The sequence below is a fragment of the Eretmochelys imbricata genome, chromosome 17 (assembly GCF_965152235.1).
Source record: "Eretmochelys imbricata isolate rEreImb1 chromosome 17, rEreImb1.hap1, whole genome shotgun sequence".
NCBI lineage: Eukaryota > Metazoa > Chordata > Testudines > Cheloniidae > Eretmochelys > Eretmochelys imbricata.
The window spans coordinates 16,116,501-16,132,887 of record NC_135588.1 but is presented as its reverse complement, the minus strand read 5'-3'; the positions used below and the strand labels follow the sequence as shown (position 1 = coordinate 16,132,887).

At 38.1% G+C, this 16,387-nt stretch overlaps 1 protein-coding gene across 5 annotated transcripts in view; it reads left to right on the top strand.

The window, feature by feature from the left end:
• Positions 1 to 16,165, top strand: part of GTF2I (general transcription factor IIi) — a 75,990-nt gene extending 59,825 nt beyond the window's left edge. For 4 of the 5 annotated variants that reach the window (XM_077836772.1, XM_077836770.1, XM_077836771.1 and 1 more), the window contains 16 exons: positions 543 to 614; positions 1,140 to 1,323; positions 1,807 to 1,865; positions 2,658 to 2,741; positions 3,233 to 3,328; positions 4,180 to 4,245; positions 4,805 to 4,988; positions 5,679 to 5,731; positions 7,876 to 7,986; positions 8,834 to 8,917; positions 9,726 to 9,909; positions 11,202 to 11,230; positions 12,777 to 12,866; positions 13,421 to 13,459; positions 14,038 to 14,113; positions 15,640 to 16,165. In XM_077836772.1, coding sequence (XP_077692898.1) covers positions 543 to 614; positions 1,140 to 1,323; positions 1,807 to 1,865; positions 2,658 to 2,741; positions 3,233 to 3,328; positions 4,180 to 4,245; positions 4,805 to 4,988; positions 5,679 to 5,731; positions 7,876 to 7,986; positions 8,834 to 8,917; positions 9,726 to 9,909; positions 11,202 to 11,230; positions 12,777 to 12,866; positions 13,421 to 13,459; positions 14,038 to 14,096 — 1,394 coding nt within the window. In that variant the 3' untranslated portion in view covers positions 14,097 to 14,113; positions 15,640 to 16,165. Of the gene's footprint in view, positions 1 to 542; positions 615 to 1,139; positions 1,324 to 1,806; positions 1,866 to 2,657; positions 2,742 to 3,232; positions 3,329 to 4,179; positions 4,246 to 4,804; positions 4,989 to 5,678; positions 5,732 to 7,875; positions 7,987 to 8,833; positions 8,918 to 9,725; positions 9,910 to 11,201; positions 11,231 to 12,776; positions 12,867 to 13,420; positions 13,460 to 14,037; positions 14,114 to 14,644; positions 14,682 to 15,639 lie in introns of all 5 variants that reach the window. The other variant, XR_013348281.1, reaches the window with a different exon arrangement.
• The last annotated feature ends 222 nt before the right edge of the window (positions 16,166 to 16,387 follow it).

The following is a 16,387-nucleotide window of genomic DNA, read 5'->3' as shown; positions in this document are numbered from 1 at the left end:
TTTCCACTAATGTGCTCTCTCCCTCCCTCTACATCTAATTTAGAAAATTGGCCCCTGGCTTGCTTTCTGTCACAAACTTTCATTTATAATAAAAAGCAAGACTAAATTATTTTTGATAGTCAAAATTTATGGCAAAGCTCTAAATCTTCATATTCTGTTCTAAAGATTTTTAATCTCATGAGCTAAAATCATTAATAATTCCAGCTGTGTCAAAGCCACTAAAATAATTCTTTCCCACTGCTAAGGGTCCTGAAGGACAAGTTCATACACTTGGGGGCAGTGATAGAGATTTATAATCATGCTTAGACATATTTTCCCATTATTATGTATATTCTGTATATAATTTCAGTTACCATAATGAGCAGTAGACGTGTAAATCCTTCTATACCAAATTGTGATTGTGCACCTTAGAAAGCAAGACAATTTTTGCATTAATAGTTTAGGACTCCAGTGATAAAAGAAATATGCTTAGTAGTACCACTTTTCCCCAAATATCTGTTAATAACTCAGTAACCCAAGATGCATCTATTTTTGATTTTCAGTCAAAGAAGATTGGAATGTCAGAATCACAAAACTAAGGAAGCAAGTGGAAGAGATATTTAATCTGAAATTTGGTGAGTTAAACCCTCAGTAAACTGTGTTGTAGTTCTACTCTGTTTTAAAACAATCTTCTGTTCAAGGAGAATTGTGGTGCACAATAAATTAAAACAAATATTAAAAATGTGACAGAACAACAGATGTGGGCGTCTTGGGTTTTATTCCCCACTCTTGCTAGTGGCTTGCTATGTGACATGAGGCAAGTCATATCCGTACTCTCTTTGTCTAGTTTTCTCTAAAAAGGGGATTAATGACATTTATGCAAATTCATAAAGGGCTTTGAGATCCTTAGGTGAAAGGAACTCTTATAAAACAGTAGCAGGTACCATGGACCTAGATTGATAATTATTGCAAGATCTTACCTAGTAAGATCCACAAAATCACTACATGCAGTGATTCCAAACTGTGGAATGATGGTGGGAAAGTTGTTTTAAACCCCTTCTCTCGTCCTTTTCTGATTCTGATTAGGGATGCTGCTGCCACTATAACTATCAAAATAAAATGCCTCCCATCTGAGCTTGTCACATCATCTTTATTTTCAGCCCAGGCCCTGGGTCTTTCAGAGGCAGTGAAGGTTCCCTACCCTGTATTTGAATCGAATCCTGAGTACTTGTACGTGGAAGGCTTGCCAGAAGGAATCCCCTTCCGGAGTCCCACGTGGTTTGGAATTCCACGCCTTGAAAGAATTGTCCGTGGAAGTGGCAAAATCAAATTTATTGTTAAAAAGTAAGTTTATCATTTTGGTTATTTTTAACTGCTGGTTGCTAAAATTATATGAAACTCTTCCTGGGGCTTTTGGGTTTTTAAATGCTGCCTAAGTTCACTTTGTTTTATCTATAAAAGACATATTTTAGCACATTCACTTTCTCTGATAAAAGGACATGCCTTGCTGATTAAATTTCACAAAATGAGGTGTATGTGCGTAATTGGAGTGTGTCATGCAATGTGTATCTAGGGAAGATAGTAGTTTTACATCTTGAAGCATTTTTCCCACTAGAGTAAATGCAAAAAGCAAGGTACTTAATCTTAGATTTTGGAACTCTTTCCTATTAATTTACATTGACTCATCCATACTTCAGATCTAAAAGACTGTTACAATGATTTATATAAATTTTTCTGAATCCCAATAAATATGTAAATAATTCACTGTACTTTTTTTTGTATCTCTAATTATTAGACTGCATTCTGTAACATATTTTACATTTTTAGGCCAGAGCTTGTCACTTCTTATTTGCCTGCTGGATTGGCTAGTAAAGTAAACACTAAAGGTAAGTGGTTAAACATTCCATACTGCCCTCACCCCAGAAGCCCAGATTCTGCTTCTCTTACCTGGCTGAGTAACAGCTTAGTACTTGAAAACTGTGTGGGCTACTGGCAGAGAGAGGTGCTACCTAACATAAGCAAGGGTGGTAGAATCTGGCCCAAAGGGTTTTCCTAAAAATACAAAACCTATATTCTTTTAAAACATTGGGAAATATAACAAAAGTCAGACATTAATATCTGCTTAAGAGCACACCAGTTATACCATTCATTTATTTTATGACCTGGAGCAACACAAATCTGGAGGATGTAAACTATACAAATGACAAAGCTCTTGGTTCTCATTGATTTTGCTATTAACACCATCATCTAGTATGTAAATTGGAACTTAAAAAATAAAATTTCTTAGGGAAACTTTCAAGTTGTTTACGAAATAAAGATCTTTATAAATATCAAAATGAATTAACTTTTTGGATTTAGATAATAAAAAGTACCAAAGATGTAAATTCCATTTCAAACCAGTATGCTGAAGATACTACCTGTATTTATCTTGTGTAGTGCTCACAATATGTAGTGGATATTGAATGAGTGTCTGTCAGACCTGCTTATTTCACAAGCAATAAATTCACTTTTTAAAGTTTGTGGTCTTACCTGCATTGTTTTGATTTTATAAAGCACACCATTAAACAATACACATTATATGTCAGATTATTTTGTTTGTGGGATGTTTCCAAATACTGTCTTTTGGGATCTGTGCAGTATGTCCATTCCTGAAGAATAACAGTATTGTTGATTTGTAGCATTGAGTCCAAAGAGCTCAAAGAGAGCAAGAAGTCCTGCAAGCAATTCAAAGGTTCCAGAGATTGAGGTGACTGTTGAAGAAGGTAGGAAATCTCCCTTTAGGGAATATTCTTATTAAAGTAACTTGTAATAGTAACTGCAGAAGACCTTTCATCCACAATACAATTATATTATTTTAAAAAAATGGTCCTGTGTAGAAAACTCAATTTAACTTCACAATACCAGTTCTATTTTTCATTTCTGATTAACATAAATTATAGACAGAACGATGGCTCTGTCAAAGATTGTTTCACAATACATTTGGATCCTTCATTCCAAAGAGAGAAATGAGAACTTGTTTTAAGGAAAATAATACAGAAGGGTGGACAATGACTAAATGGTGCTAAAGTATGTTATGTTTTAATTCCACAATCCTTAAAGCACTTCTAAACAGCATTTTTGTTCCACTGTTGACTCAGTTGTTTTACTTATAATCAGTTGCCATATTTCATCATTTTTGTTTCTCTCACAAGATGGTTACTTGTATGCTCTGTCTCGCTCTTAAATGTTATAAAGTGTGTGTTCATTTCTGCAGGTCCTAATAAACCACAAACAACAGATGTTCGAACTAATTCTCAAACCAATGGATCCAATATGGGCTTCAAGCCACGAGGAAGAGAGTTTTCTTTTGGTAAATATTGTGGGTTTTAATCTGTCTTGATAGCCTTTGTTAATTTTGATATTTGGAAGTTTTTGAGATTTGATAATAGTAGAGAGGTTTTTTTAACAGTGATATCTTCTTTCTGCATTTGATGACTGAGTTACATGCAAATTCAAAAAGCATTTATCGGGATAGGTGATCACAGAACTCAGAAGATTAGGCTATCTGCAGCTCACAGTAATCATCAGAGAGCAGGTCTCTGACCATGGTTCCCTGCTTTTAGAAGACATATTTGGGGCAGTCATGTGAAGGAGTTTTAACTTTTCCTCCCTGTTGTGGGTTTGCCCTGTGCAGGGTTATCAACACGATAGTCACAAAACGTAAAACACAAAAACCGTTCCTTTTGCTTAGTAATAAAGTTTAGAATGGAGTTAGAAGGGTTAGTATTGATTTGTGATAAATATCTATCCTTTCACGAAACTAGTATCGAGATAACATTTCTCAAGGAAATACCATGTCTGTCTGGCCTTTTCAAAGTTTGGGTGCTAGCTCAGATTATTCTGTGTGCCTCTGAGAACTGTAATATATCACTGTTGAATTCATTACAGTTGACTCTTTGGTTCATTCATTAACTGAGATCATTTGTAAAGCTTCAAGGAGAAGAGTCTTAGTAGTGGTTATGAGTTAGGATTAAAAGGGAATGGTTCAATGCTCTTTAGTGTGTGATAGCCATTTTGTTCATTTTTGACTTCATAGTAGTCGGTAAACAATTGATGTAAATGTTTAAAAATATATATATATAAATACACAGTTCCTAGACAGATTTTTTTGCTCAATACAAGTATACAAATGCTAATCTAACTCTTCTGATTTCCTGACAGAGGCTTGGAATGCCAAAATTACTGACCTAAAACAAAAAGTTGAAAATCTTTTTAATGAAAAATGTGGTAAGCATGTCAACCTTTTTTAAGATGTATCTTTTAGAGCTTGATGAGATAACTTGGTTAGGCGTGTGCGTTGTGTCTGATGGTGCTGTTCGTACACAGATTTTGAAAGGCTCTAATAGCCTTGCAGACTCTGGGCCCTGTTATCTCCCAGGAGATTGATTCTCACATCGCAGATTGAAAATTCCAAATGATCGGATTCCCCCTAAGTTTTCCACGTAAGGCTGGGAACGGAGGAGTGGTGCAGGGGTTTGGCTTCAAAAATCCACAGACATCCTGTGGTCCACCAGAAACCCATTAGTTCCATATTGCTATGTACTCCTTGTTGCTCAGCCAGACAACATGGCTGCAAGAGGAGCTGTGCTGTTAGGGACTCAAACACTCTCTCAGGAAGAGGCGCCTGCTTGATTTACTGCAGACTTGAGATTTCCCCCTTGCATGTATGTGGAAGGTATCGGAGGAGCATGGCCCACTTTCTGCCCACCAGCAGTGTTGGAAACCTAACTCCCTTCTTCAGGATAAAATACTAGTTTTCTAATTTTAATGCTCTCTTTCATTTCAGGGGAAGCTCTGGGGCTTAAAGATCCTGTCAAGGTCCCATTTGCGTTATTTGAATCCTATCCAGAGGATTTCTACGTGGAAGGACTACCTGAGGGGGTGCCATTCCGCCGACCATCTACTTTTGGCATTCCAAGATTGGAGAAGATCCTGCGAAACAAATCTAAGATAAAATTTATCATAAAAAAGTAAGAGAACTGTGTGTGTCAATGGAAATGAGCTGCAAAGCTTAAAAAACAAAGATTAAGCCCTGAAGAGTGCTAGATTCCTCCATTAACCACACTAGTGTATATATACTGAAATGTCTAGCAAACCGGGAAACGTCAGAGGATTTTTCAGATCTGGAGAAGGATATGTTAATATTTTTCTATGCTGAATGCTCTTCAAAGCCTGCTTAATGGGGAGTAGCACACAGTTCTGGGCTTATTTCGATTTTAATGTTGACTTTGCATTTCCCCTTTAGTGGGAGCTGCAGGCTTTGCAGTTAAGTCATTTGTAGCTAAAAGGTCACCAACACTGCAGCAAGGAGTAAGGATGTTAAATCAAACTTCTGATGGATGACACAAACTCCAATTTTCAGAATTTTGTCAAGTGTCCGTCTTGCAACATGGTGGTGCCGATCCCTGATCTTTAGAGTAAAAACACTGATATTGGGGATTTGACAGCTATACTGTGGTGAAGGTAGAAAACCAAAATGATCAGTCGTCTTGTTAACTTTATGTGTAACATCCTGGCTAGCATTATTATACTAACTTTGCTCTCCCTGTCCTGACCACTCAGTTTTGACAGCTAGTATTTCCTTTGTTGTTGGATGGAAATGATGGATTGAGTGTAATTTTACTGTTCTATATGAAATGTTCAAATCTGTTCATCTGCAGGCCTGAGATGTTCGAGGCAGCGATTAAGGAAAGCTCTGCTAAAAGTCCCCAGAGTAAGTTTTATGACAGCTAAGGAGTTTGGATGGTGATCTGTCTTGGGCTGCTTTCAAACTTCAGGAATGTTGCCCAGTGTAAACCAATTCCTGAAAACTACACGGTATATTTACTGGAAAGTCTTATCCAAGTAGAAATCAAGACACAGCCTTAACTATGGTGCCACTGGTATACTTCTATGATAAAGATATGTCCCTACTCTGAGGAGCTGTAAAGCTATTATATTTTCTTGACTTCTGTCTAGTTCCTCAATTCAGCAATGCAGCTTCAGTAATGGCTTTTTTGTTTATCAGTCAGCTTTGTTTCAGAGTAGCAGCCGTGTTAGTCTGTATCCGCAAAAAGAACAGGAGTACTTGTGGCACCTTAGAGACCTGTTAGTCTGTAAGGTGCCACAAGTACTCCTGTTCTTTTAGTTAGCTTTGTATAATCTAAAGACTCAGATCCCTTTGCACTGGCTGTTACAATGCCTCCTTCAAAGCAGTAGGAGGCTGTGGGTCAGGTAAAGCTTTACAGTGCTGGAGTGCACCCTCCAAGGTCTGAGGAGCCACTTTGCTCCGACTCCAACTTGTAATGCAGCTTTGACAAGGGAGCAAAATGCAGGGAGCTGTAAAAGTCCATGTGTCAATCCAATGAAAAGGATTGAGGTACTGGTTAATGGCTCGTACTGTACTCCCAAATTGTGACCTGGAGCAGGTATTCCATAGAAGAAGTTGGTTTTCTAGGTGTATTCATTGGACCTGATGCTACTCTCAGTGGTTTAAATCAGAGGTTACTCCAGGGGTGGGCAAACTATGGCCCGCGGGCCACAACTGGCCCGCGGGACCGTCCTGCCCAGCCCCTGAGCTCCCGGCTAGTGGGGGCTCGCCCCCGTCCCTTCTCCTCCGCAGCCACGCCGGCAGCGTGGCTTGAGCCCACCCACGTCCCAGGCTTTCAAATAACCCTGTCCTGCTGCTCTGATCAGCATGGTAAGGGGAGGGAGGGAGGGCAGGAGATCCTGGGGGCAGTCAGGGGACAGGGGGCGGTTGGATGGGGTAGAGGTTCGGGGGGGGTGGGGAGTGCGGTCAGGAGACAGGGAGCAGGAGGTGTTGGATGGGGGTGGGGTCCCAGGGTGTTGGGAGGGCACAGGGAGCAGGTGTGATGGATAGGGGGTAAGGTCCTGGGGGGGCAGTTAGGGACGGGGGTCCTGGAAGGGTGCGGTCAGGGGACAAGGAGTGGGGGAGGGATGAATGGGTTGGGGGTCCCAGGGGGCGGGGGTGTGGATTGGGAGTGGGGCAGATGGGACAGGGAGCCGGGGTGGGGCGGGGTGGATAGGGTATGGGGTCCTGGGGGGATGGTTAGGGGAGGGGGCGGTCAGGGGACAAGGAGTAGGGGGGGTTGGATGGGTCGGGAGTTCTTAGGGGGCCAGTCCGGGTGTGGGAAGTGGGAGGAGGCGGATAGGGGGTTGGGGCCAGGCTGTTTGGGGAGGCCCAGCCTTCCCTCCCCGGCCCGCCATACTGTTTCGCGACCCCAGTGTGGCTCTCAGGTCAAAAAGTTTGCCCACCCCGGTTACTCCACTGAAGTTAGTGAAGTTACACCAGTGTAAAGGTAGTGTCGGTGAGAGCAGGATCAGGAACGAAACATACTGGACCAGATCCTCAGTTGTTGTAGGCATAGCTCCATTAAAGTCAGCGATAAAAGATTTCCTGTGTGGGTGAGAATTTAATATTCCACTATTTGTTCTTTTGATCAATATTGTTTACTAGTGTTGAGTGCTCTAGTTTATTGCTTTGACCAAAACATGAAAATATCCACACACTCTTTTTTAAAAATAACATGTCATCGGAAAACCTGCTAGGCAAGGAAAAAGAGGCCCTTGTAACATACATTAACCCTTTCTCTCGACTTTGGTTAGTTGTAAGAAATAGTTGAAGGGTAAACTTTTAGAAGTGAAGTCCCATTTTCAGTCATGACTTAAGCACTTCCGAGCCTAAGTGTCATTGACAGTCAAGGGACTTAGTCATTTATACTAAGTCCTTTTGGAAATTGCATTTTTTTTTACTGCAAATCTGTTTCTCCCCCAATGTTTCCTTTTTTTTATGCTGGAAAGGTGTTAGCCCATCTTCAGCCATTTTGCTCATACTTCAAATTCCTGTTTCTGTTTAAGGAAAAACCAGTTCATCCAATACATCAAATACAACAAGCACCACAACAAAGCCAGTGGTGAACACAGCCGCAGGGGTTGAAGATCTTAACATCATTCAAGTGACTATACCAGGTAGGTGGGTGCTCTGATTTTACTGCTGCTTACTGTTTACAGCTCTCATTCTTCATGGCAGGAGCTCTTTGCCTAATGTTACCACTTGCCCCCCCCCCATCCTGATTTGCCCTTTGGCTCATCCTGTCTTATATATAGTACAGTCTACAAAGAGTATCACTTAATAGCTCTTTTAAGTGGCCTTTGTCTGCACTGTTGTCACATTGATGGTTTTTTAAACTTTTATGATTGTGTACTAAGTAAAATCTGCAGAAAAATGAATCTCAGTTCAGTTCCTATTTGCAGGTGGTCACATCTGCACCACCCCCGCCCCATCACATGCTAAATTAAGCGTTAATTTGCAACTTTGTTGGCAGTCTCAGTAGACAGAATTAGGATTAAATTATCATGGAGATTCTTTTCCCCAGAAGTGGTCACTTTAGCTCAGGGATAAATTACGCTGATTAGGTAGTGTGGGAAAGCTTCCACTGTGGCTAAATAGAGGATTTCAGTCCCCAGTCTTACACTGTCACTTCATTTACTTAAAATAAGTCATGATTGTAAATAATGGGTTTATTCAATAAATTTTCTCCTTTTAATAAATCTAACATTGTCCTGTAAATATTTTGAAATCATTTTCAGGCTTATTTAAAACTGCAACTTTTTACAGTTCGCATATTTACAAAATCCTCCATTACTGCTATAACCAAAAAAAAAACACTGAAAAGGCCTATTTTTGTTCTGATTACTAAATGCTTAATAAAGCAAACATCTATTCTTGTTTTAAATAAGCACTCGTGCAGTCAGTACTGCACTAGTTAAAGAGGAAAATCACCTGCTAAATCCTGACACTGACAATTTCTTTCAGATGACGAAAGTGAAAGATTATCAAAAGTAGAAAAGGCTCGACAACTGAGAGAACAAGTAAATGATCTCTTCAGCAGGAAGTTTGGTAATTTTTTTTATTTCTGATTTGAAATAGCTTTGAAAATAACCAGTGATTTACATTTTGGTTTTAAATAAGTATAACCTATAGTATATAATATCCATTACAGTTGATGTTTTTGCACTATATATATAACCAATATGTAATTTTTTAATCTGTAATTATATGCCCCAGCTTCCACAGAAATCTAGTTTGAGGGCTAAATTGTTTTGTGTTTTTTAAACCAAGAAATTCCTGTGATTATAGATTAATAAATATTTTACTTTTAAACCCAAAATTTGCTTAAAGCTACACAGTCCTGATCAGTTAACACCTTAAAATGTTAAAGTGGAAAGAATTTTTTAAGTCTTATTTACCCTTTCACTGTTCAGTTTTTCTTTATTTTTTATACTGTGTTCAGATTGGATGATGAAATTCGCCTACTTAGTTTCTTTTTGTTGGTTCTTCACTAGCAATGGGCTGTGTTGCTTTCATTGTGAGAGGAAACACTTTTTCCCTTCATTAAAATGTCTGAGTATTCTTTTTTTTAATTTTTATAAAACCTAAATTTTAGTCCTTTATATATTGAACTGTGATAGTTGGATACTAGTGACTATCGTGAACCGTAACCTTCATGAGTGTAGCTTGTAACACAGTTCATTTGAAAATTACTCAATGTAATGTTTAAATGGCAAGTGCATTTTAAGGTTATAGCACTTGAGATTATTTTAAATGCTTGTTTTCACATCACTTGATTTTCTTACTGCCCTGAGTATTTGTAAACTGAGATTTGTAGACTTGGGTCACAGTTCAAATCACAGCGTCTCTTATTTAGGTGAAGCAATCGGTATGAATTTCCCTGTGAAAGTCCCATACAGAAAAATCACCATAAACCCTGGCTGTGTGGTGGTGGATGGAATGCCTCCTGGAGTGGCATTTAAAGCTCCCAGTTATCTGGAAATCAGCTCCATGAGAAGGATTTTGGAATCAGCAGAATTTATAAAATTTACTGTTATTCGGTATGTGACTGTGTCATTTTACTGTCATTGGTTATATAATGTAACCATGATTATCCAGATGTCATGAGAATAGCCAATACTTTTGGAAAAATCAGTGTTTCAGAAAATTGAGGGAATCTTCAATATAATAAATGTGGGGAGGCATCGACTCTGTTTTGAATAACAAGCAGTTGAGGTTATTTTAAATTCAAATAATTGAGGGTGCACAGCATTAACATGAAAATTCTTGGGAGTAAGCATACATAGGAACATTGATTACATTGACTCGTAAAAACAACGAGGAGTCCCTGTGGCACCTTACAGACTAACACGAAAGCTTATGCCCAAATAAACATGTTAGTCTCTAAGGTGCGACAAGGACTCCTCGTTGTTTTTGCTGATACAGACTAACACGGCTACCTCTCTGAAAATTGACTTGTAAGTGATTTCTAACACACCAATTGAAACCTGCTCCTATGGTACAGCTTATCGCTATTCAAACAGTTATGGACCTTGCTGTCAAGGCTGTTAGATTGAGAATTCTTTCCTTTGCACAACAGAATTCGTAGATCCACAAGCTTGTTTGTTCTTAACAGTAAATTGTATATCTGTAGTAGTTTAAATTTCCAGATCAGCATGACTATGTTTTAAAAGTCGTGAGTACATGATTGGATTCCTGAAGTTTAAGATTTTCAGTTGCTGTTTTGCCTAACATTCTTGAGAATGTGTCCCTCTTAAAATCAGTTCAGGTACTGTCTTTTGATAAAATATGATGATTACCCTGGAAGTTAGTTTAATCAAGAGATAAATGGTTTTGCTTATACTGTGGAATAAATGAGATTTTCGAATCTGTACAGATGATGAGTCAAGAAAGTGAAAACATAAACACTTAGATTCTATTTGGGTTTGCAAGCGATCAAATCCAGCAGTTCTGTTAGCTAGCAAGGAGTTTCTAAAAAGTCAATTTAGAGAGGTCCAAATTTTGCAGCTCTTAATCAAGATTGTTTTTGAGCTCGTGAGTCTTGATCAATATAAGAACATGCAGTATTTGGGCCCAAGTGAAGATTTGATTCTCTTAGCAACTGGTTGAAGGAAGAACTTGCACCTTCTTATCGATGTAAAATTGACACAGTCTGCTGGATAAACCTCTCTGCTCCAGGGGGGAACTATGCGAGACTATTGCAGTCACTCCTTTTACTGTGCTCTGTTCTGAACCCTCAGGTGAGGCCCTCCATAAAAGAGAGAGATTGTACAGTAAAAGTGATCTTAAAAGCATTAAGTATTCCTATTTTTTTGTTTTGTTTTTTTAACAGACCATTTCCAGGACTTGTGATTAACAACCGTAAGTATTCCATTTTTTGTCACTTTGAATTCTGTTCAATGTATCACTCCACAGGGCATGCTAGATTATTGTAGCATTATCCCAGGGTGGCAGAAGGTCCAGAGCATTAACTGCTAAATATGGATAACTTATTTCCTTAGTACTTAGTCAGGAAATGTAAACATGCTTGGTTTATTTATGGAAGGACCTTGGCGGGGGGAGGGATAGCTCAGTGGTTTGAGCATTGGCCTGCTAAACTCAGGGTTGTGAGTTCAATCCTTGAGCGGGCCATTTACGGATCTGGGGCAGAAATTGGGGATTGGTCCTGCTTTGAGCAGGGGGTTGGACTAGATGACCTCCTGAGGTCCCTTCCAACCCTGAGATTCTATGACTTACAAAACCACATGAGCTCAGCGCTAGTTTAGAACTTGCCCAGTTAGACTCATACAAGATTCTCTTCACCTCAGGTGTGGCTGCATTTCAATAGCAGTTGACATGCAGAAGCTTTTCAATAGCCACACAAAGGAAAAATTGGAGTGAAAAATTGTGTTCAGGTGAGAATTTAGGGAGACAGAATGTAATTACCAATTAGGACTTGGGCCAGGACACCCAAATATTGTGAAAAATGCCCAGGTGTTTTCAGTTATCTAAAATAGTCATGACCTTGGTTTTAAGCCTCATTTGAAAAACAGTACCTCTGGTAGCACAGCATTCCTTGTCAGGTGCTGAGCCATTGATATACTACAGATTCGGAGGGCAAACCCCTACCAGCATTACTTCTCTCTTACCCAGATTGAGCCTCAGTCAGCCAGCTCTCATCCATTGCTGAGTACCCCCTTTACACTGGGTAAGATGCTCAATTATATCAGCTGGAAGTGTCAGTGTGCTCTACTGACTAGAGTGCCTTCAGGATCTTCTCACTGTCTCTCCCATTGGCCCCATATATCCTGTGTCACCGTCCGAAAGAGAGCCCTCCATTCGGAAGAGCAATTCCTGGCAGGGGCTCCAGAGAAATGTATGAGGGGAAGAAAGGACCCACTTAAGAGCAACCCTGTCCACTGCTACATAGAACTGCAGGAGTCAATAGCATAACACATCATTGGCAATTGAGAGCAGCTGATAGACGCTTGATTTTCTTCCACCACTGGAAGGAGATTGATAATAAGATGAGGTCCTATTTCTTTCCCATACAAATGTCTGCCATCACGTCCTCAATGGTCAAGGCAGTCTGAGGTGTCTAGATACAGAGAGATTTGTCTATTGCTTCAATAATGTTAGTGGTCTTGCCATTCATTTTATACTATCCTTTGAAAACCAGTCTTTTTTAGCATTATAAAGGGTGATGTTAGCTCAGGGGATTATAATGAATCTTTAGGTTCTGAGGGAAGAGAAGTGGAAAACACTTCTATTGAGCAGAAGAGGGTATATTATTCAGTTACTGTGAATATAACTTGTTTATGCAACAGGTTCACCGGGTGGAACATATAATAAAATATAGATGCCATTTGACAGTTTGAGGGGCCTTTTCTTTTTAAACCTAAACAATTGACTGTATTTATTCTCTCAGAGTTGATGGAGAAAACTGAATCAGAAACACCAGCCAAGGCACCAACACCGGCTCCTGCTCCAGCACCAGCACCGGCACCAGTAGTACAAGGTGAATATAGAGGTGTAATAAATCGCTTTTTGAAGGGTGATAGGAGTCAGATTATAGGGCTTGCTAACTAATGAAATTGTTGCCCGATAATAGGCTGTATTCTAGGAATGCAAAGACTGATGATGTTGATATTCCAGATTTTACTTTGAAAGAGTGTATGCTCTTCTGTATAAAGAAAGGTGTTTTCCCCCTACATTTATCCACATTAAATTTCATTTGCCATTTTGTTGCCCAATCACTTAGTTTTGTGAGATCTTTTTGAAGTTCTTCACAGTCTGCTTTAGTCTTAACTATCTTGAGCAGTTTAGTATCATCTGCAAACTTTGCCACCTCACTGTTTACCCCTTTCTCCAGATCATTTATTTTACTACATCAGATTTTACTTTTTAATTATCTTCAGCAGGTCACAGTTGTTGTATCTTGGACACAATATTTGAAAGTGGTCATAGGAGAGAATATTCACGAGCTTTCCCAAGACTTGCTGTAATATTTATCTTATGCACATTGTTTAAACTACATGTTTATTAATTTTATTATATATTTTTTAATTTAAGAGCCAGCTGAACCAAGCCAAATAGAAGTATCTGTAGAAGGTAAGTGACTGCTGTCAGTTATTATAAAAACTATTTATTTTTTGGGGATTTTGAGTAAGGTTGCATCACTTCTAATAAAAGTAAAAAGATAAAGTAGTGTTTAATCAAAACACAAGTCATTCTCTTTTGGTTCCCTTCCTGGTTCTGCATGAAGTGTTGGTTTGCATGATAATCATACAGCCACTATATGAAATTTACTCTGCAGTAAAAATTTGTTACTCAGATTTTGTTTTACAATGAAGTTTATGAATTGTTGTTCTTAATAAGTCATGACTTTGCGTAGGTGTGCATTTGAGTGATGACTTATATCCTAAATGATGTCTGTCTTTATTCAAAGCAGTTTTTCCCACAATTCACATGACTGAATGTTGCCATCACCAGAGAAAAAAATATTTTCCATAGAAGTGCACCATTTTGAGTGCCATTTTGCTATTTAATCATTTTCATGATTTGAATTTTAAAAGATACATGGATATTTTCTTAATATTCACTCAGCAGTTATTGACTTTTCCTGTGCAATACTGTCATTGATATTAATGAAACTTTTGTAGAAAGAATTCTTGTTTCTTTTTCAACAGACATAGCAGAAACAGAAGAAAGTTCTCAAATAAAACAGGAGCCAGATCCAACGTGGTAGACCTTATCAATATTAGGGTAAAATAATTTAGTATCTGTCAAAATTAATAGTTATTAGGGAATAGTGTTTTACACCTCTTTGTAGGGAATGCACGTCATATGGCTAAGGCACAAGGCTGGATGTCAGGAGAGTAGCGCTTTCTTACTGGCTCTGTCATTGCTTTGGCCTGTGACTTTATGCAAGTCCTTTTGTTTGTCTGTGGCTCACCCAGGTACTGTCCGGCTTAATTAAAGCTTGTGAGGCATTCAAATACTAGTTTGATGAGTGCCATAGTACTACCTATAAATAAAAATGAATTATGATTACATACCTAAGTCGATCTAAGACTTAATTCATTAATGTTTGTAAAGAGTTTTGACATGCTTGGGTGCAAAGGATGTTGTTGTTGGTATAGCCTTAAATTGTAATTAAGCATGGTATTTCTTCTTCATTTTAATATTGCCTGAATTTGAGAAACACATGGTACAATAATTAGCTTTGATTAAAAAAAAAAAATGTGATTGCTGTTCATTTTAAAAGTTTTGTTTCTTACTTTCTTTTAACCTCAGAAAAATCTCAGTTCAAGTTTTGGGACAAAGATTCAGGGTAAATCTTATTTTATTTGAGCTAGTTTTTCCATTTCTAGTTCTCATAACAGAATTCTGGTGGCAGTTGAAACGGTACTAGTTATGGTGTTATCCCAACAAATAAAAATATGCAGAGTTATAATTTACTTTTAAGGATTTACTTTGTTATAAACCATTCAGAAAAAATGCTAAATATTAAGAATTATTACAGCTGCACTTATTTTTCCAAGTCTGAATTTATTAAAAAGCTCTCAACCAAGCTTTTTTTAGTTTTGAGCTTTGGTACTTTTGTAACATCTGTCAACTTGATTGACATAAAGACGGGTTGTATTTGTCTAATACAGTCATGCTATGATCTCCCTTTCTAAAAGTAAGAAAATGCTATTGACTATATTCATCACAAAGTTGATAATTTGAGATTGGATATCAATTAAAATTTTCCACGGCTGAGATCTGTTGGTTGGTCAAGTAGTATTTCAATGGTAGAAATTCCATTGTTTGAAATATTTAAGATAGACTAGACAAAGCATTAGAAAATGTTGGGAATAATCCTTTCTTTTCAGGGAGATGGACTTAACCGAACAGATGTTTAAAGGCCTGTTGTAACTTCTATTAACCAAATTCTACACACATCATCTGGTTTAAATTCCCATTGAAGTTTGTGGGAGTTTTGTCTGAGTAAGGGCTGCAGAATTTGGTCTCTGTTTCTTTGTCACTCTTGCTATTTTACAATTGTGCCCACCTAATGGATTCAACAGAGAATTTACATCAAGTGAAATGCCTGGGTTAAGAGAACACTCAAGCACATACTTAAGCCCATTCTTATTCAGAAAAGCATGTGATTTGGTACTTTCACGAATCATAGCCTAAATGAGGACTTGAAGAGATATACATGAATTTCTCAAGTACTAGTATGTACAATAGGATACATAGCTGCAATGAAACTAACTTCACCTTTGTACTTTTTTTCTATCTAGTCAGAAGCATGCAGTCTGGAGAAGAGCTTGCTGGGACTGTCCTGAGCTGTGTAATATAATTGTATAAGAGAAGTACCTTCTATACAAACCCTTTTTGTACTTTTAGATAGAAATGTCTACTTTTTCAGCAGTTCTGTGAATTGACTTAAAGCAAAGAGTGACTGTAGATTTGGAAAGGCTGGTTATATATTATAAGGATTAAATTTGAGGCAGCAATGCTGAAAAAATGACAGGGATTAATTAAGATTTTAAAAAAATCAACAGGAATTTAGAGGCCATCTACATTTCCCAGTAAAGTAGAATTGTACTGTGCCTGGATGCATCTCAGCTTTTGCGATGAAGAAAAATACCTACAGTAGTTCATTGATTTTCTGTTTTTGGGAAAAAAATTAATGATTTTTGGTTCTTTCTCCTTAATGGCTGATTGGACAATACTATCTGTATATTTGAACTAATTTTTCCTATGATATCTATCTCAATTCATATGTTTTTCATAAATAAATAAAAGATGAACTCGTTCACCTGACCGTTAGTATGCATTAATAAAATGAGCTACAGCTCACTTCATTGGAGCTGTAGCTCACGAAAGCTTATGCTCAAATATATTTGTTAGTCTCTAAGGTGCCACAAGTCCTCCTTTTCTTTTTGCGAATACAGACTAACACGGCTACTACTCTGAAACCTGTCATTAATAAAATGGACTATGAAATGGTCAGTATCTCAGTGTGTGGATGAGGAACAAATTTAA